At 43.0% G+C, this 26,613-nt stretch overlaps 1 protein-coding gene across 3 annotated transcripts in view; it reads right to left on the bottom strand.

Moving 5' to 3' along the window:
* The window catches only part of Rasgrf2 (Ras protein specific guanine nucleotide releasing factor 2), a 215,188-nt gene that overhangs the window by 122,563 nt on the left and 66,012 nt on the right, over window positions 1–26,613 (bottom strand). For all 3 annotated transcript variants that reach the window (XM_075976335.1, XM_075976336.1, XM_075976337.1), the window contains exons 3-9: window positions 18,027–18,174; window positions 15,747–15,836; window positions 12,485–12,738; window positions 10,561–10,640; window positions 10,021–10,214; window positions 3,734–3,843; window positions 2,894–3,012 (exon numbers count right to left, since the gene is read on the bottom strand). In XM_075976335.1, coding sequence (XP_075832450.1) covers window positions 2,894–3,012; window positions 3,734–3,843; window positions 10,021–10,214; window positions 10,561–10,640; window positions 12,485–12,738; window positions 15,747–15,836; window positions 18,027–18,174 — 995 coding nt within the window. The remainder of the gene's footprint in view (window positions 1–2,893; window positions 3,013–3,733; window positions 3,844–10,020; window positions 10,215–10,560; window positions 10,641–12,484; window positions 12,739–15,746; window positions 15,837–18,026; window positions 18,175–26,613) is intronic.

Below are 26,613 nucleotides of genomic sequence, written 5' to 3'. Positions count from 1 at the left end.
AAATCCCATGACTACTTTAAAGCTAACTACTTTATAAAATAAAACGCTTCAAAACTGTGCTTTACGTTGTTTTCTCACATTCCATCTTGTGTTTGACACATTTCAACCCGGCTGTGTGACTTTCAAAAAAGATTCCTCTCTAATCAATGCAAGTTAGACACATCTTAGGGAAATGACGGCCACAGCCTCCATATCAGACCACTGCTGGGCTCTGTTCTTAGCATCCTGATCCCTGGGTAGCTAACAGCTAAGGTCAACCTGTGGAAGACGTCTGAGTCTTCCATCATTAATTCCCATGGGATGGCCCCCAAGATAGGCCAATGCCTCTATTCTGAACCTACTCTGCAGTGAAACTATGAACAGTAATATTCGGATGGGTGATCTTGGTGTCTGAGATGGTAGAGCCACTGTGCTTTGGGCTGTACTTTCTTACTCTGAGGAGACCTTACTGAGTAACGGGGTGATTCATTTTTTTTCCTGGAAATCATAAAGTTGAAAGTGCATGTGTACAGATGCGAGTATGTATAAATTGAAATGGAGCTTCTACTGCCCCTCAGAACAATTAACAAAAATACTAGCCCACCATTAAAAATCAATTGCAGTCAATTTAGTAGGAAATAAAGACCCTTGATAGTTTAATGAATAATACTCTTATAGTGTGTTTTATGGGTGTTAAAGCCTGTTGAGACTAGTAAACGTGCTAATAGGAGAAACTGAAGAAAAAAATAAAAAATTTCCTATTATAATTGATAATTTTATAATTTTAGATTAAGTTCTGATATTTAGAAACAACCTTTATTAAATAATTCCTAAATAGACTAACCAGATCAAACACACAGCAAGAGCAGCAAGACACTGTGAAGTAACTTACCACATGGACATTGCTGTAACAGTAACACTTTAGGCAATCATGGCTGACCCTGCCTAAGATGTAACATATAGCAGAACGAATAATGTATGGATGTGGCTTCAAGCGTGAAGCAGTATATGACTTTTACTTCTTAAAATGTAACCAAAAAGGTGTGACTTGTTCAATGCATTTGACCCCCCCAAACACATTTTATTATTCATGGGTTTTTTCAGATTCACAAGGACCTACTTTTATATATGCATTGAGTGCATGTGGCTAATAACCCTGTTCAATCAAAAGTATATAGTTCAGAAATCGTATGTGAGTTACAGAAGGTCTCTTGTCCATGGTTAGTTAAAAAGTACAGGTCGATCAGGAGACATTTTCAGAGAACTCTAAGTACAAGAAAAATACAAAATAAATGTCTTACAACTTCAATCAAATAAATTTATTCAGTCTGCCTCAACGTATCCTTTCCCAGTAGCTTTAATAGACAAAGGGAGGCAAAGAGAATTCAGGGATGCTACCTCTCAGAGCTTGTGGTTACCAGGGGAGAGAGGCATGCAGATAGATATCTTCACACAGGACAAAAACCCATGCTTCATGAGGAAAATGCCTTGACCATGAAGAAGATAGATAGACAATTCGTTAGTTAATTTGTTGTAACTTGAGGCAAAGTGGATGGGAAGACGAGAAAACTTCAGAAGACTTCTTATCTGTCCTGGAGTTGTTAGGTTAAGTAGACCTTTCATAGGCACAAAAGAGGCAGAGTAGGTCTTTCCCACTCCCCAGTAGGGGAGACACAGGTGAAGGCCCAGGAAGGCAATGTACCTTGAGGCAGAGAGTCAGCCACCATGGGGACCCAGTCCACACAGAGGAACAGGACAGGAACTGGAAAGGTCTGGCGTTGTTGGCATTGTATTCTACTGTCACCTTAAGGAAAGCTGGTGTGTAGTGTCAAGAATGGGAAATGGAATAATCCCTGAAATATACTTCCCAAATTTAGTAGATGTGTAGCGTCTCTTCATGTAAATAAACAACAGAAGATAGAATGGCATGTTCCAATTTATGGAAGTATTCTAGGCAAAAATAAATAATAATGTGGACTGCATAATGTCTTATTTGATGAGGCAACCATATTTTAAGGAGAATATTATGGAAGGAAACAGTAATAGCTTCAAATGATATGGGCACACTATGACCAGAAGCAGCACTAAAGATGAATTCAAGTTCCAAGTTTATGTTTCAATCCGCGGCAATTCCCAAACTATAAAGATGTATGGCAGAGCATTCCGATGACTCAGACCCAGCATGTGAAGCATGCTCTCCTTCCCCAGGCATCGGAGCACTTGAGAGCATTTGGGATGTGGCTACTTCTTGTGCTTTGAAATAAGAGCTGAGGAGGAATGTGCGTCACCAGGCTGGTCCCTCTCCAACGTCTGTGACACAACTTCATCTCTCCTGATGCTTAACTGATCAGGTATTGCCCCTCACAGAGCACACACCACACATGGGATAGCTTCCCCAGCTCCAAAGCCGGTCAGGGACCTTTCCGCCTGGTAACTGGAGTTACTGACTGAATTAAATCAGAAGTGCCAGTGAGAAAAGGCAACTGGAGACAGCTGCATTCACTTCGGACATTGTCTCCACTCTTATGGGCTCGGGCTTTGAGGAACTCTGGTGTCTCCTGAGCCTTTGCCTGGATAGCATCACCATCTGGCACTGCCATTCTGACTGGCCAGACAGACCTGTCCTCCTTGGAGCTGTAGAGAACGTCCGGTTCGCTGAGGAGAGGCGTCCAGCCAGAATGTGATTTACTGCCCCTCTCATGCTTAACTCTTATTGTATTGCTGTTTTTCATGGCCCCTGAAAAGAAATAGCGCAGAGGTGGGCCTCAACCACAGCCCTGGTCAAGGCCGCAGGGATCTCCTGCACTGACGGCACCAAACACATAGGCCTGCTCCGGAGCGCCCCCGCATCTGCCAGCGATAACTATGACAGGAACCGATCACGTGAGTAGAGGGTCAGATCAACAGGTCTTACCTTGGCGGATGAAAGTCTGGCTGGTGTCCAGCAAAATGTCACAACCTTCCACTATCATCCTTTCAATGGCAAGGTTTTTCCTGATGTTCTCAGTGTCACTGACTTCGTCATGCATGACTCTATGGGACACAATGCAGAGAACATCGCAGTCAGAAACTTTAGCTCTGGCTCTAGCTGATAGGCAAAGATGGCGCCACCTGACATGCTTGGAATTTAACCAAGAGAGTGAGGGAAGACTGACCTCCAGCTTCAGCCAGCCACAGCCTAAAGCAAGGCCACAGTGTGTGAGCAGATTGCAAAAGGTAAGGGGACCAGCAATCAGGGAGTGGCAAGGCTTGCTTTGAGTGCGACAGGAAAGAGACCCAGCATTTTACAGATGACTCCCTTGGTTGATGCTGAAGTGTCACCTTCAACATTAGAGGCACTAAGATAGAGGCTGTTACTCTACTTGTCACACTTAATCTCAATAGCATTGGGGGCAGCCTGGCCATTCACCCGCTTCTTGCAAAATCTGAATACAAAAATGCAACAGGAAGTCATTTTTTTTCTATTTTGATGGAAAAATAAAAGAAGTGAACATTTGTAAACTTAACCAAACTCTACCTGATCTCAGCTACACAAACTCACATACTATGAGAACTTTTCAAAGGTGTCTTGTCTTGACTAAAATGAACGTGAATAGTGATTCGGTGCCATCTCTTACACTCTAAGATGAATCTAAGAAGTTGGAGCTACCATTGGCATTTCCTCTCTTGAAAGCCACATGCCACCGGGTTTACCCAGGGGGCGACCATGCTGTTTCTTTCCAGTCTGACCCCTTCCCACAAGTTCCCTGCATACCTGGACAGTTCCTCCAGCTTTGACTTAGCAAACTCTAGGCTTTTCCTCTCCACGTGTTCATGGGGGGTGTGAGCCAGGAGTTCGTGCAGAGTGATGATATACCTGGGGATCTAAATACATACACAGGTGAGTGTGAAAAAGAGGTCCAGACAGATGGCATGGGGCACACTCTACTGGGACGTCACCCTCAGAGAAGCTCATCCCTACTCTTATAATTCTAAAGGTTCTCAAGATTTCCTAGGGATACATATAGATTCAACTGAGCTTCAAACCTTACACACCAGAAAAGTCTATAACAAAAATGCAATAAAAGTTTGTCATAAACGAATAAACGGAGTATAAAGGAGCCATTGTTTCCATTTGCAAGTAAGTGTGCATGTTTGAAGCAGAGCTTCTGCAGACTGGGTCATGGGGAAGCAGATATTGCTGTCATCAGTCACCTGAGTCTCTTGCTAAAGGTCTGCTGTCTGCTTACACGCTCGTTTAAAAACAGACGGACCTGACCACACTCTCTTTAACACCTAAATCCAGCAGGACATGTTCGCCTGTATCGACATTCTGATCCTATTTCTTCTCACTTCAAATGTCATTTAACTAGGTTATTTATTTAATTCTGCAAAAGGCAAAACTCCACCAGCCATATGAGACTTTTAGTAAACCAAAGAGACTTAACGCAAGTTATAGACTCAACATATTTTTCTCTCCTTTGTGCTCCTAAAACAGCCTCCTGGAAAGCAGGGAAGTAGACTTCAGCAAGACGCGTGTGGGCAACCAACTCCAAGATTCCACTTTCTGTGGGCCCAGGAGAACTCTGAGCTCTGTGGACATGTCCACTCCTCCAGCAACATAAAAATTGGTTCTCCACTTGCCAAGAAAGGAAAGAAACTGCAGGGAGGTCCAGTAACTTATCTAGGGTAGACCTTAGGACAGAAAAGCGGCTTCCCAGAACTCTGTGTGTAGCTTGTCCCTTCTGTCTTAGCACTGGTGACCCTATCTGTGGATGAGTCTTTGCTGTCCACTTGTGGGATCATCGTGGGGCTATTTTCTCTTCACTCACGGGTGCCTCCTTTATGCACTTAAACAGGCAACAGCCAATATTAGCACCGACATTAACTGTAGCTCAAAAGTGGAATCAAGGTCTCAGGAAACACAGGCAGATCCCATGGTGAGGGAACGGCAGGAAATAAGAGACCTTCTCACTGCAGGAGAGATGAAGGAAGATTTCTATGAACTTCTTACCAAAGCATCCTCTGATACCATATCACATGGAAAAGACTCCCAGGATACAGGTGCTTACACTCCCACAATCCCACAATGGCTAAAACTACACTAAAAGTTAGTACTTCCACAGAAAAATCAAGCCATCAACTGCTAATATTCTCATTTTTTCCTAACGAATCCGGAGTGGGTGGGCCTCACTACTTACTATGCACTGAAACCCCACAAAACTATGTTTAGTAGATGGCTTCATGCTCCTCCTCCATTAGCTAAATCTATTTTAAAGAGTTCTTTGGCTAAGGTTCAAGAGGATGGAGCTGAATTCGGTAACTGGCCCCTTCCACTTTCCGGTCCAGGAATGAATAAATGCTAGCTCCGGCTGAGAGCAGGCAAGGGAGGCTCAGCTAAGAAGTGAGCGACTGCAAAGAGCTTGTCGCTGGAGTCAAGAGCTTGCTGCAGAGAGTTCCAGAAAACATCTAGCAGCCTCAGCAGCTATCGAAATGAATCAGATTTCTACTTTCAATAAAGGAACAAATACTCGTCCCTGTCCAGACTCTAATTAGCTTGTTCTCCTGTTTTGGTTAGTAGCTAGCTAGAGCAGTGAGCGCCTCCTCCCTGGAGCACATCCTCTAGAATCGTTCTTGGAAGGCGCAGACGTCATGACTGGTTCACCTGTGGACTCTCAACACACGCACATCCAGATAAGCAGACAAGCTCCTGGAGACCGCTCGAACAGCACCAAATGCTACCAACCGAGCCACTGTGTTTGCTAAATAAAATCTTAATGACTCTGTTATTTCTGTAACAAATTGCCTGGTAACAATAAGACTTACTAGTTCTAGCTGAATCATCCCAAGTCTACAATTCCCACTGTTTTCATAGTTCAAAGCAGCAACTGACTTAACAAAAGCCCCAAAAAAGCTGGGCATGGAAACCAGAAGCAGAGTAATTGTTTTGTATAGGGTCTTGGGTTAAAATTCTGTAACAAAAAGGGGGCATGACTCTGTCACCTTCTGTCTCCCATCATGCACAAGCTACAGGATAAAAGCTTCCAATTCTAATCTCTTCCTGCCCCTTCTTCTGGCCAGGCGCCAGCTTCTGCCTGCATATTCAGCCCATGTAAATGTCTGGGCCAGAGGGCCTCTGGCAATGTCAAGGAGATTCACATCTTCCACAGTTGCAGGGATCATGGGTAGGGGTATGTCCAGCACTACCAAGGAGCAAGGCCAAAGCTTGGAAGGACCTACGGCTTCTCAGGATTTGCAAGGGGAGAAGCTACATCCCAGATCCTCTGAGAGTGCAAACACCCTCATGTTGATTTCACCCATTAGTAAGGGACCATGAAGAGAAGAAAGACAAGGACTGGATGAGCCCAAGAAGAAAAACCTTCAAGTTTCTAGGAAGAGTACTTCCTTCTAGTTTTTCAGACGGTTTCTCCTCGGGGAGACCTGTCGTGGACCAGCCTTGACAAAAACCCCTCTTATCAGAAAGTGGGCAATACCCTACAACAGATGGGCACAGGCGATCGCTTCTTAGGTATAACCCCAGAAGCACAGACATTAAGGGCAACATTGAATAAATGGGACCTACTAAAACTGAGAAGCTTCTGTAAAGCAAAGGACACTGTCACTAAGACACAAAGGCAACCTACTGACTGGGAGAAGATCTTCACCAACCCCGCAACAGACAAAGGTCTGATCTCCAAAATATATAGAGAACTCAAGAAACTAGACTTTAAAATGCTAATTAACCCAATTAAAAAATGGGGCGCTGAACTGAACAGAGAATTCTCAACAGAAGAAGTTCAAATGGCCAAAAGACACTTAAGGTCATGCTCAACCTCCTTAGCGATCAGGGAAATGCAAATCAAAACAACTTTGAGATATCATCTTACACCTGTAAGATTGGCTAAAGTCAAAAACACCAAGGATAGCCTTTGCTGGAGAGGCTGTGGAGGAAGGGGTACCCTCATCCATTGCTGGTGGGAATGCAATCTTGTGCAACCACTGTGGAAGTCAGTGTTTCGGTTTCTCCGGAAATTCGGGATCAACCTACCCCTGGACCCAGCAATACCACTCTTGGGAATTTACCCAAGAGATGCTCTATCACATGTCAAAAGCATTTGTTCAACTATGTTCATAGCAGTATTATTTGTAATAGCCAGAACCTGGAAACAACCTAGATGCCCTTCAATGGAAGAATGGATGAAGAAAGTATGGAATATATACACACTAGAATACTACGCTGCGGTAAAAAACAATGACTTCTCGAATTTTGCATGCAAATGGATGGAAATAGAAAACACTATCCTGAGTGAGGTATCCCAGGCCCAAAAAGACGAACATGGGATGTACTCACTCATAATTGGTTTCTAGCCATAAATAGGGTTCACGGAGTCTACAATAGGCGAATCTAAAGAAGCTAAGTAAGAAGGTGAACCCAAGGAAAAACATATAGTTATCCTCTTGGATAAGGGAAGTAGACAAAATTGCCGGGGGGAAAAGTGGGATCTTGGGGGTGGGGTGGGATGGGGGTTAGGGGAGATGGGGAGAGAAAAGGTAGAAGGGAAGGAGGGTGGACTTGGGGAAACAGGAGGATCAGGATAAAAAAAAAAAGAACAAAAAAAAAACCCTCTTATCAGGGTAGGTGCATGGGGAACTAGAAATATAAGTAAAGAATATGAAGATGCGTGAATATAATAAAAACAGAAACCATAGAAAGTACCAGGAGGACATTCCAGTGAGGAAGCCAAAGGGTAGACCCCAAGAAAACCAAGGTCCATGGGCAGCAATCTCCAATAATTTCTCTTCTTGGATTATTCAAAATTATTTTCATTTGTTTATTCCTTGAAATTGGGATAATTCTGACTGAATTCTCTAAGTCTGAATATTCTTCTAGACAAATGGGCCTCAAAAGCTTTGAGTTAGCTCACCAGAGAAAAAGTCAAAGACCATCACTATCTGATCCTTCAACTCAGTTTTGGGACTTAGAGCTCCACAGTCTGGAGCTGAGGAGGAGGTTCTAGGTCACCCTAGACTCCTCACAATATGGCATGGTTTCCCAGCCTGAACATCCACACACCCAGGATCACAGCCAGAGATCTGAAGATCAGCAGAGCTCAGTTGCCCCTATCAGAGCATAGTGACACTGTCACGGAGAGAGAAGGCCAAGTGAGACATCAGGTCTCATCAAGACTCCAAGCTCTGTTGGTGGTGATGGTGCACACCTTTAATCCCAGCACTTGGGAGGCAGAGGCAGGCAGATCTCTGTGAGTTCGAGGCCAGCCTGGTCTACAAGAGCTAGTTCTTGGACAGTTAAGACTGTTACATAGAGAAACCCTGTCTTGAAAACCCTTCCAAAAAAAAAAAAAAAAGACTTCCAGCTCCATGCTCTTCTCTGACATGATGGGATACCTCCAAGTGAGTCAAAATGTTTAGTCGTGGCTACTGCATTGACAGGCCATGTCAATGATACAAATGAAGTTCCTCCAATTTAAAACCCTGAGGAGATCACAACTAGTGGAATTAAAAAGCACATGGAAGAAACATTGAGCGGAGGGAGCTTCGTGCGCTTTAAACTATTCTACCTTTGCCCCCACCTGACCTGTGACTGCTGGTGGATGTGGTTTAGGGTACTGAACCCTAGCCTAGAGGTCACTGCTGAAAACGCAAATAGCATCACAGAAGAGTAACATAGTTGTGAGGCACTTCACTGTCCCTAAAACCTGAAATTCCATCTGTGTGCATACAGTAAAATAAAAGCTTGTTGTTTTCTTGAGAAATATTTCCTCAGTGAGGCAAAGAGTTCAATCAAAATAGTTACATTATATATATATATATATATATATGTGTGTGTGTGTGTGTGTGTGTGTGTGTGTGCATGTATACATATGTATATATATATACACACAATATATGTGTGTGCGTATATACATATATATACAATATATGTGTGTGTATACCTATGGATATATATACCTATATGTGTGTGTATGTTATAGTTATGAAGTTCCACTACTCTTAAGTGTTTTCAAAGGCAGCCTTTTGTTTTTTAAGAACTACCATGGCCACTTCCAAGGTTCCGAGTAGCACCGACAAACTTTAAGACAAGCAATTACGGACCACAGAAATGTTTCCCCCTGTGACTCCAGAATGGTTATCCAGGGTCACTGCTGCCTGCCCACAGGACCAAGTGCTCCCCAGTAGCTGCAACTCATGTGGTCAGAAGGATCGTTTTACCTCATGACAATTTGGAGGCCTCGTCAAAAGCCCCATAAATTCCACAACAGGAACACTCAATGCTTCTTCAAAAGAACAGAGCCCACAGCTTCCAAAAGAACAGGAGACTCTGTGCCCATTCTGTGCTCTGTGGGGCTCCCTCAAGACAGGGTACTTCATGGGAAAGTCCCGAAGGCATGAAAGAACACACATGCATTTCATCTTGTGGGGCTCCCTTGTCCCCAAGAACAAACATCAGTGTATAGCCTTTCCTGAGAAGGGCCACATGACCAGGTCCCCACAACACCCAGGTCTAGCCAGCGCCTTCTATCTCTGAGGTCTCCAGAGCCTGTGGGATTAAGAAGGCCTTGTTTTGTTCTCCAAAGTTCCAGCCAAGAGAAACTCAACAGTAACCCTGCTGCAGCAGGAGAGGGGTTGAAAACAGATACTTCCCAGCAGCCACCCCAGTCCCAGAGAACCTTTTATGCAACCAGCACAAACTGGTGCATCTGCACAGAATCCTATTTCTGTGCGCCTAATAATATTTTTAAACATGCTGGAGGTGGAGACTCCATGAAAGAGATTTGTGTGGAATCATTCTATAAAAGAAATTACTGCTCCCAAAAAGTCATCTCTCAATTATTTGTCTCAAAAAATGTTTTCCAGGCTGGAGATGTAGCTCATTGGTAGAGTTTTTGCCTAGAATGCTCAAAGCCCTGGGTTCAATCCCCAGCACTAGAAAAATGCCAAAATTCCATTTTGTTCTATACAACTAGAAAGATAATTGGTGGCATATGGTTGGTAGCACTGAGCTAGAACCAAAGCCTTAGAAGTCTCATCCCAGTGGCTTACCTGAAACATTGGGTAGGTCAAGAATGTCTCCAGCATCCTCCCCTCACAGGCAGGATTGGCTTCATACTGTTTTAAGAGCTTGTCAAAATCTCTGTTTTGTTTACAGTTGGCGAGTACTTGGAGGCTGTACTGATGATTACGCACAAATTCTTGATAAATGTTCAGCATGGGCAGCAAAATATCAAACAGATCAGCTGCAAAAGAGAAGGCAGCATGGCTATTTGGTGCCTGGAGTGTCACCATGAAAAGTACCGCCTAGTACCATAGGACTTGGGCCCTAGTTACCTGGCCGGAGGACAAATTGGGTAGAATCTGCCCTGCATGATAATGTGACTCCAGTTCCACATGAATTATGATAGACCAAGGGAAAACATCAACAGATACCTACTGAGACATGGCCCAGGACAGCAAGACAAGTCCCAGTGTCAGAGGGAACCCATGGGATAACAGCGAAGTTTAGACATCCAAGGCTGATTAACACATACTATACCCTAACACTAGCCAAGCAACAGGGATTTATATCCTTAAAGAGCGGCTTACCTAAAACCAAAGTAGGCCAATTTGCCAGCCTTGCCTTTAGTCCTTGATGGAATATTTCATGAAGGAACATGATTGTTTCACTATAAAAAAGGAAAAACAATACCATTCAGTAACTATAATGTATCGTTTCTGTGAGAAGCCCAACAAATGCTTAAAGTCTTACAATCTATATACATGATACACCAGTCTCATAAGGCTTCCATAACATCATGGACTATGTACCTGCCTCCATATGATATCTCTTTTAGCTTCAGAAACCCAAAGGAAATCAAGATGAACCTCTAAGTCAGGAGGACAGGATGCTCCCAATCTGCTTCCGTTTCACCTGTATGGTCCTATGCTCCTAAATTCAAAATTACAAGGAGATCTTTCCTCCTCCAGCTCTTCTGACAAATTCTAAGGAAAGGAATTCTCTAGTAAGAGAGCAGCTACTCTTTGCTGCAGTGAACCCTAGCCAACTGATGCATTCATTCCCCTCTGTATTTTCCTGCAATGAACCCTAGTCAACTGATGCATTCATTCCCCTCTGTATTTTCCTGCAATGAACCCAGGCCAACTGATGCATTCATTCCCCTCTGTATTTTCCTGCAGTGAACCCTAGCCAACTGATGCATTCATTCCCCTCTGTATTTTCCTGCAATGAACCCAGGCCAACTGATGCATTCATTCCCCTCTGTATTTTCCTGCAATGAACCCAGGCCAACTGATGCATTCATTCCCCTCTGTATTTTCCTGCAATGAACCCTAGCCAACTGATGCATTCATTCCCCTCTGTATTTTGATATCCGAGTTAGAAAATAAGTGAAACAAATGCTGTACACAATTTGGAAAATTGCATTTTCTTAAGTATGAGCTCTGCTGAAATTCAAGATAATTGGCCAGCCTAGGCTTCACTTCAGAGACAAGGGAACCCAGTTAAACAGCAGCCATGACAGCAAGCACCCTGCGTGGCCACCCATTTCAAATGTACCTCTTCAATTCTCCATCTAGAACTAGGGGGCGCTAACAAGCTGGGTTGTATGAAGAGCTCACAGTCTGAGCTTCCAATCAAGAGGCCTACCATTCACATTCTAAATGCCAGCAGTGTTTTGGCCATTCATGATCTAGATCAAGAAGTCTTATGGAAGCACATCATCAAGGCAGCCAAAAACCCAGGGCCACACGCTTGGATGGCCACTATCAGAGAAAACAGCTCACAGTCTCCTCCGCGGCCTTATCCACGCATGCTTGAATAACTGTTTCCAGAATGCTAACAGCCCTGCCTGAAGAAGGCAGTGTGAGACAGCAGCTTTAAAGAGGCCCTCCCATTGTTTTGACTTTTGAATCATATCAGTATATTATCTACTCAAAAACAAATACATAATTAGAATTTAAGCAAAACACCCAGGCCTTTCTCCCTCCACGTCTTCCTCTGCTTCATTTTTCCACAGCACTGATCGCTGGATAATATGATACATATTTTCATTCATTTGCTGTCCACTTCTGTTCTCACATCAAAAAATATAAATGTCATGAAGGCAGGGAGTTTATGCTCTGTCCACTAATTGATCTTCGCCACAAAGGGCACTACAAATACTCACTGCAGAAATAAATTCCACAAGGATTCTCAAGCCATCTTAGTTGGTATGTTTTCTAAAAGGCTTCTGTGTAAATTGCACACAAAGTCCCATCAATCACTCCATCTCCTGCAGCTTGGAAGAGAAAATATCTTCCACACGTACATACCCCCACACAGTAACAAGAACACAAATGTCAAACGAAGATGCAAACCGAAAACGTGAGATGTCAAGACTCAAGAGAAATGCAAACGCAGACTAACAACGCCATTCCAGGATCACATCCTTCCTCTTAACCTGAGAACCACGCAGATGGATCTGCAAGACCTCATCTTCTCAGACTGAAACAGGGATGTTTCAAGACACACCTGTTGAGAAAGATGCTGCTGACATCATCATGGCTAATGGGGGGCTTCTTGGAGCTAGCTGCCATCCGCAGGGGCCGGAGGAAACCATTGACCAGGATGTAGAGCTGGTGCACGTACTCCGTCTCGGCTTCCACCATGGTGAACACAATCTGGTTTCTCTTCCTCATGCTCTCAGCATGGGGAGAACAAATGTAATCCTGCACAATGGTCTTCCACTTCCTCCTACACAGCCATCCCCGCATGAAGCTCTGAACCTACAGAACGAGGAAGGGAAGGAGTCTGGGAGATGAGGCAGTACATGTATAAACACCATCCTTTGAACGGTCCGTTGACACTTTCTTCAGTACTATAAACAATGGTAAATATTCACAAAATAGCGGGGTGGGGGATGATTTTAAAAAGTTTTCCTGAGGTTCACAAATTTCTACGATAGCTTAAATGCATTAGGCTTATTCATATAGACACTAGAATATACTACTACTTAGCTAGTAATACTTCAAGACTTGGGTAGTGTATTTAAATAATATAGCTAAGGTTTCTTTTTAATAATAAAGAATCCTATATATTTTTATTTATGGTAAAAAGTAACATAAAAATTGTCAACTTAATAATTTTTAGGTGCAAAAGATTGAACCCAAGGTCTTATGCATACTAGACAGGTACCCACAATTGAGCTCCAGAACCACCTTTTAGAAAAATATTTCTTGTTTGTTTATATGTGTGTGTGTGTGTCTATGTACACTCATTGTGTATGTGCAGGAGCCATGAAAGCCAAGAGAGGGCATTGGATCCCCTGGAATTGAAGTTACAGATGGTTGTAATCCACCATATGGGTGTTAAGAACCAATCCTGGTCCTCTGCAGGAACTGACTAATGTCATTTACTAAAATGCCTTCAAGGTTCACCCATGTCGAAGTATGTCTCAGGATGGCTGTACTTTTTAAGGATAAGTGACATACCATCACACATTTATCCTCCTCATCTCTATTGGGCATAATGGCTGATTCCATCCTGTATCTGTTATGAATAGTATGCTGTGAACATGGCTATGACAATATCTCCTCAAGATCCAGATCTTGTTGCTATTTCTTTAGAAATATACCCAGGAATGGAATTACTGGAAAATGAGGTATTGAATTTCATCAAGGTCTATTTACCATATTACAATCCACATCACACAATTGTACACAATTTCTCCATACCCTTGCCAAAATGTGTCATGGTCTTCCTGTTTTGGTTTGCAGTAGCTGTCCTAGTGGGTGTGAGGTTTGGTCTCATTGTGGCTTTGATTTTTCTCTTCTCCAGCGATTGGTGACCTTTCCATGTGCTTGTTGATTACTGGCAAAACATTTAAATAATGGTCTATTCAAGTACTCTGCCCAATTTAAGCCAGCTGATTTGATTTTTTTATTGATGCTGAACTTTGTTTTGCTTTGCTTATTTAAGCCTAAAAAGTAAGTGTTGAAATTGGCTCATCTAATAACTCCTACAAATGAGCAATCTGAGGTTTCAGACTATCTACATAGCTGGAAAAGCTGCAAGCAGAGCCAACGTGCTTTTGTGAATCTTTCCTTAACCACTTATCCGTGATTGGGCAAGACATATATTAGTCTTTGCAATGATGAGTAACTTTTAAAGAATAAATTAATATAAAATGTTCATAGAAATATCATATAGTTTTTTTTAAATGGATCTGAAATTCCTGGGCATGATAGGAAAAGGAGCAAATCTGGAAAAGTGCACTAGTTTGTATGGTTTGGCCGATCAACAAACATGAGCAACTCCTAACTTCCCAGGTAACTGAAACTCTGGGGAAACAGCTGTATATCAGAATCCTTCACTCAAAGGTTATGCTGCTAACCCACAGGGCGGCCTTGAATTCCAATCCTGTTTTCTCAGAATGGACCTAAAACTAAGAAGTCCTTTTTAAATGTAAACATTACTGGATAAGTAACGCTATGGCCCTTTGGAGTTGGCAGACTCAGCAGGAGGCATATTTCAGGTTCAGACATTCACATAAGCTTCAATCCCTTACCTGATCCCCTTCATACAACCCTTATCTATTCATCATCCCTTTTCAATATTTCCTTCATCTGTGTGATATAAATTACCATGCATTTGATTTTAGGACACTTGAGATGTTGCCGTGTGCTTTCTAATTTTGACACCGCTGCATCGGTTTCCGTACGGCTGTTAAGACTGATACACTCAAACAATGGAAACTAAGCAGATTTCAGTAGAATTATATAAAGAAGTTCTGTGCATACTATTTTGAGAATTCTAAAGAACATTTTTTGTGAATTATAAGCAATTTGAGATTGTGATCTCTTGAAGCTAAAAGGCTACGTTTTGCCAAGATTAGAGAAGATAAGAGGTTTGTGTGTAAACAGCCTTTCCACAGACATTTATTTGATTTAGGACATAAAATTATTAAGTTAATTTTGAAATCTATTAGCACGTTGAAAACAGGTGGTTTAAAATTGCTTCTTTGGAGAATCACAAAGGTTCAAAACTGTACATTTTTCTCTTTATTATTCTCTTATTTAATAGAAATAGGTTTAGAAAACTCAACTCAATTAAAATTTGTGTTAAGTAAAATCTTTCTCCTCACTTTGGCAGATGTTCCCTGATGAACAATAGCTGCCCTACTTACTAACAGATCGGCCCCTCCTGTATGGATGACAATTGGATATTATTAATATCCTTGTTTACATGCAACTGCATGCTATTAAAAGAAAAGCTCCGCATTAGTCTTGAAATACACTTTCATAAACCAGGTTCAAATAAACAGTTATAATGCTAGGAAAACAATAGCTTTATTTTACTTTTTTATTTCCTGAAAATGTTCAACTCAACCCAGGGAGAATCTGTTTCAAATTCTGAGAAATATTTGGTTAAAGATTTTTATAGCTAGAAGGGAATAATTATTTAATATAGAATTATAATTTCTTCCCAACTATGAATGCGACAAAATCAGGAGTTTCAACAGCGCTGCATTAACCCAATAGAGGACATTGCTGTGTAAATGTGTGTTTGAGGCCTTCTTCCCAGCACTAGAAAGGGAAGTTCTAGGACTGGAAAGAAATTCCAGGCTGAATTTTTCCAGACCAGCATCAATTCCAATGAAGGGACAGTCTGGGAGGCATTAGCAGAAACACCTAGGCTGTCCCCAGCTCAGGGACACAATAACAAAGTCACCATCACAGAGTAGACAACTGGTCACCTTGCTTCCTGAAGCCCTCCCCCCCCCCCCACCTCTTACCTTTTTAATCTTCTTGATGTCAGGATCCTCATCCTCTTGATGGCTGTGGTAAGGGCGCATCCGCTCCTTGGTTTTATTAAGAGCAACAATCTGTAGGACAGAACAGGCGCAATTCAGGAACCGGGGAATAGAGGTATACAACCATGCTACAGAAGTGCTAGCCACAAAGACAGCAGGAACCATCGCGGCGTATGCCATCTCCTTAGCTGGTGCTCTGATACAAAAAACATGAATCTTACTCCAAGCCTGGGGTTTCAGGTGTTGACAGGAAGTGCACCACAGAGTGTGACCTGAGGTCTGCCTTAAGAGAAATTTGAGTCCAGAGCTTATCCCTGATAGACCAGGCTGATGTCTCCTCAGGACCCTGCCCGAAGGGTAGATGCCATGAAGCCCTATGGTCTCTAAAGACAGAAACGCTCAACTTAAAGCCCTTGTAAGCAGCCTCTGGCCTTTGAAGTGCGTGTCTCACCATCCTTGTGCATCTCCTAGGGAAAATGGTAGCTACCATGGCAACCTAAAAGTCTCGGGGTTGGTTAAAGCCAGCTGCAAAGGACTATGTCAAAGAAGCAGAGACTGTAATAGGAGGGTCTTTCCATATACATCTAGTCCCTGTGAGCTGCAGGAGGATTTAAGAGTGGGTGGCCTCTGCTCTCAGCACCACGGTTCACTAGTTCAGCCTCAGCTGTGCTTCACACAAGCCTAAGAGGTTAAACAGAATCTCTGAGAAGTCAAAACTTAAAAGGTCAGAAGATCACAATTGCCCCCCATCACCACTACTGGTGACCTGTCTTTGGATCTTGTCCCCCAAATTAAGTAAATGCACTCCACTTCCATTTCCTAGGAGAGAATGGGAAGATAATGGAAAAGGAAATAATTCCTGTCAAGCGGCCACAAAAGACTACAAAAAAAAAAAACAAAAAACAAAAAAAACTTGGCAACGTCTCACTGCAATTTATATTCCGACCAAAGCAGAGCATGACGAAGACAGATAAACACACACAAGTAAATCCTAGAGAGCCCTGCTTGGTGCTGAGCTCCTCTCGTGGTGCAAATACCAACCTGCTTCTCTCAGTAAACAGGCATCCGCTCTGCAGTACCGGGACAAAGGAAGAACACAATAATTTTGTTTTAAATTACAGTGCCTGATATAGCCTTTTCAAATGCAGGTTTGCTAAGTTTTCCACTGTACCAACGATCAGGGTTGCACAGAGGAGGCTGGCGAGTCTAATGATATGGTGAATATACTGGGCAATTCAGCTTTCGCAGAAGAGTTCTCATCTCCATGCTTTGAGCCAGATACATTGAGTACCAGACTCTCAGTGTAGCTGGGAGCAGGAGGTGGAACCTATACAGGCGTCCCAGTGAGCCTCGCGGAGGTGTAAGACAATGATAAGGAAATGTTTGCAAAGAAAAAATAGCAAGAGAGTTGCCAAAGCTAAGGAGCCTGCCAACAAGAGCTATGACTGCCGCCTTTGGCATATACCACATACCATACCCATGTCCATTAGACCTAAGAGACACCAGTGCACCTCTGGTTAGAATAGAGAGGACAAGCTAGTCTCTACATTCCTCCTCCATTCTTCAGCTACTGCTTACTTTCTGTGAGCACCCACAAGACAGCCTAGAAGGTCTCTGCATAGACTGAGACGTAGGGTCAGAAGGAAAACCCAAGTACAACACCATAGCCAGCACCATATGGCTATGGACTCAAAGACCACCTCCTCCATCCCGTAACAGAACACTATCCTGAGCATCACTACAAGTGCACATTTACAGAATAGGGGCCAAGGGAAACCCAGGAATGCCCCATAGTCAATCAGTGCCTTCTTGTTTATCCCAAGTGTGCTTTTCAGAATTCTGCAAGGGGAAAGCTAGAAGAAAAGTATTTCAAAATTCTTATCTGGTCTTTCCTTAGTTATCATTATGAACTTTAAGTTATCCCATGGCAGACTCACAGATGTTACTCCAAGAGTCTATCTGATGACTAGTGTGTGTGCATGTGCGTGCATGTGTGTGTGCACGCGTACATGTGTGTGCTTCTTAGCTAACTAAGGACATTAGGGGTAGCATGTTTATCATGGTGGTAAAGTAGCAGCACATTTAGCTAACCCCGAAGCAAACAACAGATTCAGGTCTAGATCAGCAGCCCAGCCATATATCTGTTGATAGCAGAGGAACTCAGCATGGGATTACATTTTTCTCCTGAATTTTAGACAGACAATCACGAGAAAGTGACAGAAGACACGAAACAGCGCAACAGAATCTTCAGCTGGGAAATACCTCTGATTTAAGCCTTTCAATTTCGGTGTCTTGATCTTCAAGCTGGTGTCGGAGTTGGTTAGCAGCAATTTTTTCTGTCTCCACAATCTGAACCAGATGAATGTACTTCTGCATTAACACTTCCCTTTCAATCAATATGTCCGCGTAACTTAAGAGAAAATTGCACAGTTAGTCACTGGAGTGTTGCTCTACCCCAGTTTCACATAGCACAGGGCTTACATGTTTGTAAAGGGACCCATGCACGTTGTTGGCTAGCTCTGCCTTACACATTAACATACACCATACAGTTGGCATCTTGATAATCTAGAATTTCAGTATTTATTATTTTACATATTCTCCAACTAAGAATCAATTTAATGTTGGCTGTCACCCACAGTTTTAATATGACTATGAGAAAAAAATGCAAAAAAAAATTTTTGAAAGATTTTAATATGAAAAGATATGCCTTCTTTAAGGAAGTCAATGAACTGTTTTTGAATTAATGCCATAGGTCTTCAAGGATAGTATTCAAAGTGTTTCACAGGGTAGAACATTCACCAGTAAAAATGACCTTCTCCCAACAAGAGTAAGGCAACCCCGAAACACGGTCTGTTCAGGAAGAGACCGCCCGTTCTGTGGGGGTCCTCTGTGGGGGTCTCTGTGGGGGTCTCTGTGGGGTCCAAACCACCCACTACTCGGCTCTGAAATTGACCAGAAGTTACACACGGGACAGAGAAAGTTAAACTCTTTGGGCAGTGTTACTTACATCCATTTCTTCAGCTAATCATAACAGAGAGAAAATCTGTTCTTAATTTTTACTAATAATACAATATAGAGGTGCCTGGACTATGATACAATGTCAAAGTACTTGGAATACGATGCAACATCAAGCTGCCTGGAAGTCTGCATCAGATCCCCTGCACTGTTTGCTTGGGGCGGTAAGGTGCGTGTTCCTCTCTCCGTAAACCTTTTCTGAATGCCGTGTTAACAGTTGTAATTAATAGTGGACACCATTTGTTGGATGTATAGGATACATCACACATTTTCTCATTGCAGCCTCCCTACAATACAAGAGGTGGGGCTTATGACTGCAATCAGTGCCGGGAGAATTGGTTCTCAGAATACATATTGACCCCAGGATTAGGATCAAAGCAAAGTCTGTCTGACCTAAGTCCGTGTTATTAACCACAAGCCAAACTTGTCTCTCAGGGGAGAAACAACCCTTGGAGACTTCTGGCAAGTCTCCAGGCTGCTTGCCTACTCTTTAGGACTTTGAGTCACTGAAGTCATGTTTGTACCACAGAACCTTCCTCAAGAACCATGGTTCATGGTGAAGAACCAGAAGACAAGCTGCCTGACGCAAGCTATAACAAAAACAAGCTTTCTCCATGGAGTCCTACTCTGTGTACTATAAGTGAGAGGATATGGGCCATTGTGTGGCAGCCTTTTTTAACCGCCTCATCCCAAAACAGTCACAGAAAGTCTGCTGAGGAAAAGCATAGGCAAGAGTTCCAAAAAGCAAACACATAACCAGCAGAATGTCTGAGACAGGAAGGCGGTGGTACCGGGATCTGCAGACTTTTAGGACATTTGAGCAAAATTATACCCTGAAGTTCAGAAATATATGTAGCTTCCTTCTAGTAAACTCTCTTTCTAACTGCTTTGAAAAGGCATGTACTACTAAGAACTCAGAAGTCGTGGGGCCATGCTAAAGTCCCACTGTGGCTGAGTCACCGGTCACTCTTAGCACTGAGGTCACACATGCTAGAGTTGCTGAGGATCTTGGAGTTACCAGCAGTCTCAAGTCACCTGCTCTAAGAAATGGCCCCTTGAGCTTAGAAAGAAGGACTCGGTAAGAGAAGAAAGAAGACAGAGGAGGGGAGAGTTTTATCAGTCTTCCTTCCTCTAAGGCACAGGTTCTCAACCTGTGGGCAGGGACCCTCTAGAGGGGGGTTTACATATCAGATACCCTCCATATCAGCTATTCATCACAGCAGCAAGACAACAATTTTGAAGTAGCAATGAAGATAATTGTATGGTTGGGGCCACCACAACATGAGGAGGTGTATTAAAGGGTCATAGCTTTAGAAGGGTTGAGAACCCCTGTTCTAAAAGGAGGAAGCAGCAAAAGAACGTAAACAGGGCTATAAAAATTCTGTCCTTTCCTGTCAATTTTACCTGAAATATGTGTGTTTACAATCACATATTTATATTAATATGTGTGTTAATATTTGATCAACATTAGGTAGCAGAGTAGTATTTTATTTGATTTAAAAACAAAAAGGCCAAGCCAGCAATCTCTGCTGGAGCAGGCCAGAGGCAATGACTCCCACAAGAGCAGGTACAAGGGAGCCACTGCTGAGGGAGCAGGCCTGACCCAAAGACCTCTGCAAGACTTGGTGTAAATCAGTGACCTCTGAGATAGCAGGACAGAGCCAGTGACCTCTGCCAGTGAAAGCAAAAGGATACTCAATCATATGTACATAGTGTCATTATTTGTAATAGCCAGAACCTGGAACAACCTAGATGCCCCTCATTTGAAGAATGAATTTTTTTAAAAATGTGGTACATTTATATAATGGAATATTATTCAGCTGTGAAAAACAATGACATCATAAAATTTGCAGGCAAATGAATGGAACTAGAAAAAAAGATCATCCTGAGTGAGGTAACCCAGACTCAGAAAGACAAACATGGTATCTACTCACTCATAAATGCATAGATACTAGACGTAAAGCAAAGGATAACCAGATTATAGCCCACAGTTCCAGAAGCTAGGTAACAAAGAGACCCCTAAAGAGGGACACATGGATCACCCTGGGAAGGGAAAATAGATGGGATCCCTGGGTAGACTGGCAGGGGGAGCAGAAAAGGGGAGGGAATGGGGAATGAGAACATGAGGGAACTGCACAGTCGAGTTGGGGAAGGGACAGTGTGGGAAACCAATGAAAGAGATATCTTGATAGAGGAAGCTATTATGGGATTAGGGAGAAACCTGGTTCTAGGGAAATTCCTAGGAATCCACAAGGATGACCCCAGCTAAGACCTTATCAATAGCAGAGGGGGTGCCTGGAATACCCTTCCCCTGTAATCAGGTTGTGACTACCCTGTCATCATAAAGCCTTCATCCACTAACTGATGGAAGCAGATGCAGAGATGCATAGCCAAGCACCATACTGAGCTCCAGGAGTTCAGTCAAAGAAAGAGAAGAGGAGTTATATAAGCAAGGGGGTTCAAGATCATGACAGGAAAACCTACAGAGACAGCCAAACCAAGTTCGTGGGAACTCATGAACTCTAGACCGACAGCTATGGAGCCTGCATGGGAACTCTGCATGTGGGTGACAGTTGTGTAGCCTGGTCTGTTTGAAGATCCCCTGGCGGTGAATCCAGGATTTATCCCTGGTGCATAAACTGGCTTTTTTGGAAACCATTTGCTATGGTGGGATGCCTTGTTCAGCCTTGATGCTGGGGGGAAGGGAAGGGTGGCTTGGTCCTGCCTCAACTCAATATGCCAGGTTTTGTTGACTCCCCATGGGAGGCCTTACCCTTTGGAAGGAGTGAATAGGAGGTAGAGCAGGAGGAGGGGTAGGAGGGGGAACTGTGATTGGTATGAAAAATGGATTAAAAGAAATACCAGGTGGTGGCGGCACATACCTTTAATCCCAGCACTCAGGAGGCAGAGGCAGGTGGATCTCTGTGAGTTAGAGGTCAGCCTGGTCTACAAGAGCTGGTCCCAGGACAGGCACCAAAGCTACACAGAGAAACCCTGTCTTAAAAAAAAAAAACAAAATAATAATAATGATGAGAAGGAAAGATAAAGTCCAGGCCAAGCTGTGGGCTGAGCTCCTGTGAAGTCCTCAGCTGACACTGGCCAGCCTTGTTTTTCAAGGTTCCAACAGACCTTAGAAAAAAATAGAACTCTCTGTTCTTAGCAATCGAAACTATAACAATATTGAAAAACTGTTAACAGACCAAGTATTTTGTGAACTTCAGTGGGGAAAAAAGGCTGAGCAGATTTCATTTTGTGGAGAAACGTGAGGAGACGAAATCAAAAGTGTAGAGCCCTCCACGAGAACATAAGATGGCTCTCACCAGGGTTGGCCCAGGAGTAACACCAAACACAGAACCAAGTGATGCAAAGAACAGACGCTAGTGTGGGATCGGGAAGAGAGCCTGTGGAATGCTGGAAAATCAGGCTCCTCATCCACATCCCCAGACCCCTCAGCCTGTGTTCTGCTCTCGGTAGAAAAGCTGGTCACCTCCCTCAAGAAGCCTGGACTGACATCCGCTGTAGACATGAGGAGAAGCCAAACAAAGAAAAGTATGAGTTCCTGGCAGGGAACTCTGTGGGACAACTTCCCTGTTGTGAGCAGCTTACTAAAAACTTGGGGACTGGAACCAACACATTTATTATAAAGTGTAGCAAAGAGGCTGATGGTACTTCCGAGGTGACATCATGGAAGACTCTGGTTTCCATCTCACCTGCCTTCTCTTGCTACCTTGCTGGGCTTGCTGCTGTCTCTTGCTGGTTTGCTCAGAGGGAAGGTGGCTTGCCTGGCTGTGGACTGCTCTATCCAGAGGCTCATGTTGAATAGAAACTGAGGGAGGTCTCTCACCAACAGCTGTCTAGAGGCCCTCCTCAACAATGTATAAGGAAAGGGATTCAGTCAGCATTTATACGACTTAGCAGAAGACCCTCCTAACCCGTGCATACAGAGGAGACGGCAGACTTTTTCAGCAGCTTGTGGGAAGCTGCTAAGCAGAGGCCACCAAGCTAACCCTTGGTAAGACACCTGGCCTGCAGGATCTGTGATGTATAATGAGTTTCTTATTGCAGCAATCACTGCGGAGGGAACTGTTAAACAGCAGCAGACAGCAAACACAGCCCCAAATGAACAAACAGAAGCTGCCGTGAGAAGCAAGGGTCATTCCGGCAGCTGAGACCCACGGTCTTCAGATTAAGAGCCACACAGCAAGCAGGCTGCCATGGCAATGAAGCAATTGGATAGAAAAAGAAGACTTGGAAGTCCAGCATAATTGCTAAATTCTACAAGTCAATGAATGTCAAAACCTGTAAGTCAGACCTAGCTGATAAATCTGAGCAGGCAGAGACCAAGAATAATACAACAGGCTATCTGCAGGAAATGAGACTCGAGGAGCAAATATTCAGTTCTGTCTAATCATTCATGAGCTGTAGGACCAAAAACCAACTTTACTATTTGGGTATATAATACGCCTGTAAAATGCCCTGATCGCTTTTTCTTACAAATCAGTGAAGTGAGTGAGTGCCTCATCGTACTGGGATACGGTTGCTGTTTAACACATGAAGCAGCATGGGTCAAGTCAGGGTTTTGCCTATTTTTTCCTCCTCACGTGCCTTTGAGCTCCCCCCTTCCAGACCTTCAGGAAATTCTGCAAGCATCACCCCACTGGGCTGCCCAAGGGCAGATCTTACCCTATCTGTACCATCACACCCTTCCCATTGGCTTTTGATGTTCAGATTCCACCCGGGGCAAAATTCAAAGGCCTAACTGAATTTAGAGAACAGAAAATAAATGTGTCAAACTTTATAAAGTGATAATAAATAATCATAGATGCAATAAAAGCTCAGCATCCAAAGAGAGATAACACAATGATAGCACATGAAATGTCCATGTCCAGAAAGCCTTCCTTGTGGAGATCAATACCAACCGTGTTAAGTTGATAAATCAACAGAGATTTAATTGTAGTATTTCAGAACAAAGTCAACTGGATTAAGAGCTACAAGATATAAAGCCTCAGATACAGAGGGAGCAAAAGACGAAACGTAAGTAGAAAATTGATTTAAATGTTTCATAGTTATAACAAGTGAACAATATTGGATAAAATTAGACAAAGGGGCTTCGTAGAATATTATAAGCTAATAAGTGTATGAAACAGATAAACTACCTCATCGAAAACTGGTTAAGACCTTTAGAAAACATTAACATTAGCATGAACACAAGTAGAGTGGATGGCTCCAGAGCAAGCCATTCCAGAAGACAATATCACAAACATACCAAAGCGGGTGTGAAAGACTATATATCTTTTGTATTAGTGTTCTCATTTTTGTAATGCAAGTCAAAAATAAAATTAAATTTTTGCCAAGATGTACAAAGAAACAAGATGCTCATTCATTAAAGCCAAAGATATTGAGACAACCTACTATACACATTTGTAAAATATAAGAGCTAAACAAGCACAGAATATCAGGAATTATTGCAAGGTATTTTAAAATCATGTTTTCAAAAGTTGCTATTAAAGAGGACCACAGCTGCAACTCAGTTATAGAATACTTGTCTCACACACTTGGTAACCTGGGTTCTCCCCCAAGTACTGCCAAAAATAGGTATAAAATAATGAGTCTACCAAAGGCCTACTGATCCATGAAAAGGAAAAAAGAAATCAAGACAAATAGTATGTATGCAACATATATCTAATATGTATCATGCATTCATATGTAGAGAAAGCAAATGATTTGTAATGTATATAGTTAGGTAGATATAACTAACATAAAGGGGAGGGGAAGAAGAGAGAGAAATAAGCTGCCAAGTTAAGGACAGATCAAAGCATCTAGAGTTGCTGTTTCTGGATGGAGACATTATGAGTGGTGTTTACTCAGCTCCTGAATTACTATTGTGAACGTATCAACACCTCTACAACACTTAGTGAGGTAAGGAGTTCTAATGTTAGTCATGTGCTCCGTGCATTAGGTACTAATAATATGAAAATAATATAAATAATAACACTAGTGTATGGAACAAATGTTCCTTTGCATGTTTCTGTGAGTCCAAGTTGATGCTCTGACTAAAACATGTCATTGAGTGTTATGTGTTCTGAGACAGATGGAAGCCCCAGGCACAGGAATATACAAAATGGGGGAGTCTGTGTCCTTATGGAACTTGAACAGAAATAAGAAGAAAAATATATAATTGAAAGAAAATCTACTGAAGAAGAGAACAGGAAGAAGGCAGATGAGAAACAGGAAGAGAGAGATTACAGTCCCAACCCAGGCAATGGGTGTTCTCACCAGGAGAGAGATAACAGTTCTAACTCAGGCAATGGGTGTTCTCACCAGGAAAGGAATTATAGTCAGAACCCAGGCATAGGGTGTTCTCACCAGGAGAGGGATTACAGTCCCAACCCAGGAATATGGTGTTCTCACCAGGAGAGGGATTACAGTCCCAAACCAGGCATAGAGTGTTCTCACCAGGAGAGGAATTACAGTCCCAACCCAGATAAAGAGTGTTCTCACCAGGAGAGGAATTACAGTCCCAACCCAGGCAATGGGTGTTCTCACCAGGAGAGGAATTGCAGTCCCAACCCAGGTAAATGGTGTTCTCACCAGGAGAGGGATTACAGTCCCAACCCAGGTATATGGTGTTCTCACCAAGAGAAGGATTATAGTCCCAACTCAGGCCTAGAACATTCTCAACAAAAAGCTGGTCCTAGCAGGATGGTCTGAAGGAGAGAGTCCTCACTGGTGGAAGATCACACCAGGCAAAGGGAAGCCCAAGCACAGAATCCTGGTGACGGCTGGTGTGGGCCTGGCCTGGCTGAGGATATGACAAAGTCGCTGGTCTCCAGGAGGCAGGTGCAGGAGGGCTGGAAGAGGATGGCACAGTAAAATAAGCAAGCTAATGATCTGGACTCTCAGGTTTCCTCCTCGGGTGAGATCTGAGCTTGGCTTTTAAAATGTGTCGGTATTAGATCTTCTTAACAAGATCGTCTTGGCTGTTGTAATGGGGAGGATAGCAGTAGGGAGTGCTCATGCTGGCAGAGGTGAGGACAACTGGAGCTACATCGCAATGATGCAGGGAAAATGTTCCCCACTAGCCAAGCTTCTCCTGTGAGCTTTCGCTCAGATTCAGAAGAGTCCCCATGATGTGAAAAGGTTGATCAATGTGGTGTATTTTACATACATACATCTGTTACAGTAATTCCTAATTCATGACACTTTTGCCACTGGGGCTCTGCGTTGGTCTTCTCTACTCTTACTGGGGGTAACCCCGCAACTGTATCTCACAAACCTTCTATGTGAATCCCACTAGAAAATTGGCATCATTCCCAGCCAGACCAACTTTCCAGGCCTGGCTTCTCCAAGATTTTGAGTGTTTCTTGGTGTTTCCCTCTTAAAGTATTTTCAACATATACTTTACTTGATTAAATTTCCCATTTCCAAGATACTGTCCAAGCTTTTAAAAAAAATGCCAGATGTGTTATTTCATTTTCTTCCCTTTTCAATTCAATCCCTACCTAAAGGAACAAGAAGTAAAGAGGAGGCTGGAAGGAGGAGAAGGTGATTTCACACTGCCCAGGGAAATAAGGCACAGTTGCCTACGCCAGCATAGTAAATGCAAAACCAGAAAGCCATCTGTGGAGTACCAACATACGTCATGCTTAGGACAAAGTACTGATGTGTTATATTTATAATCCAAACCAAACCACCACTACTCCATACAGGAGGAAAAGAACATTCAAAAGAAGTCTGGATGATCCAGAGAAGGGACGTGGCATGGAATTACAGTCTTCATTATTTTTATGAAGGGCAGACTGTTTGTTATCTTCGTTAGATGTCACCAGTGGGT

Source organism: Microtus pennsylvanicus, chromosome 6, assembly GCF_037038515.1.
Source record: "Microtus pennsylvanicus isolate mMicPen1 chromosome 6, mMicPen1.hap1, whole genome shotgun sequence".
In the NCBI taxonomy this organism is placed as follows: domain Eukaryota; kingdom Metazoa; phylum Chordata; class Mammalia; order Rodentia; family Cricetidae; genus Microtus; species Microtus pennsylvanicus.
Note: the sequence above shows the minus strand (reverse complement) of the source record. Positions and strands in the feature narration are given on the sequence as shown.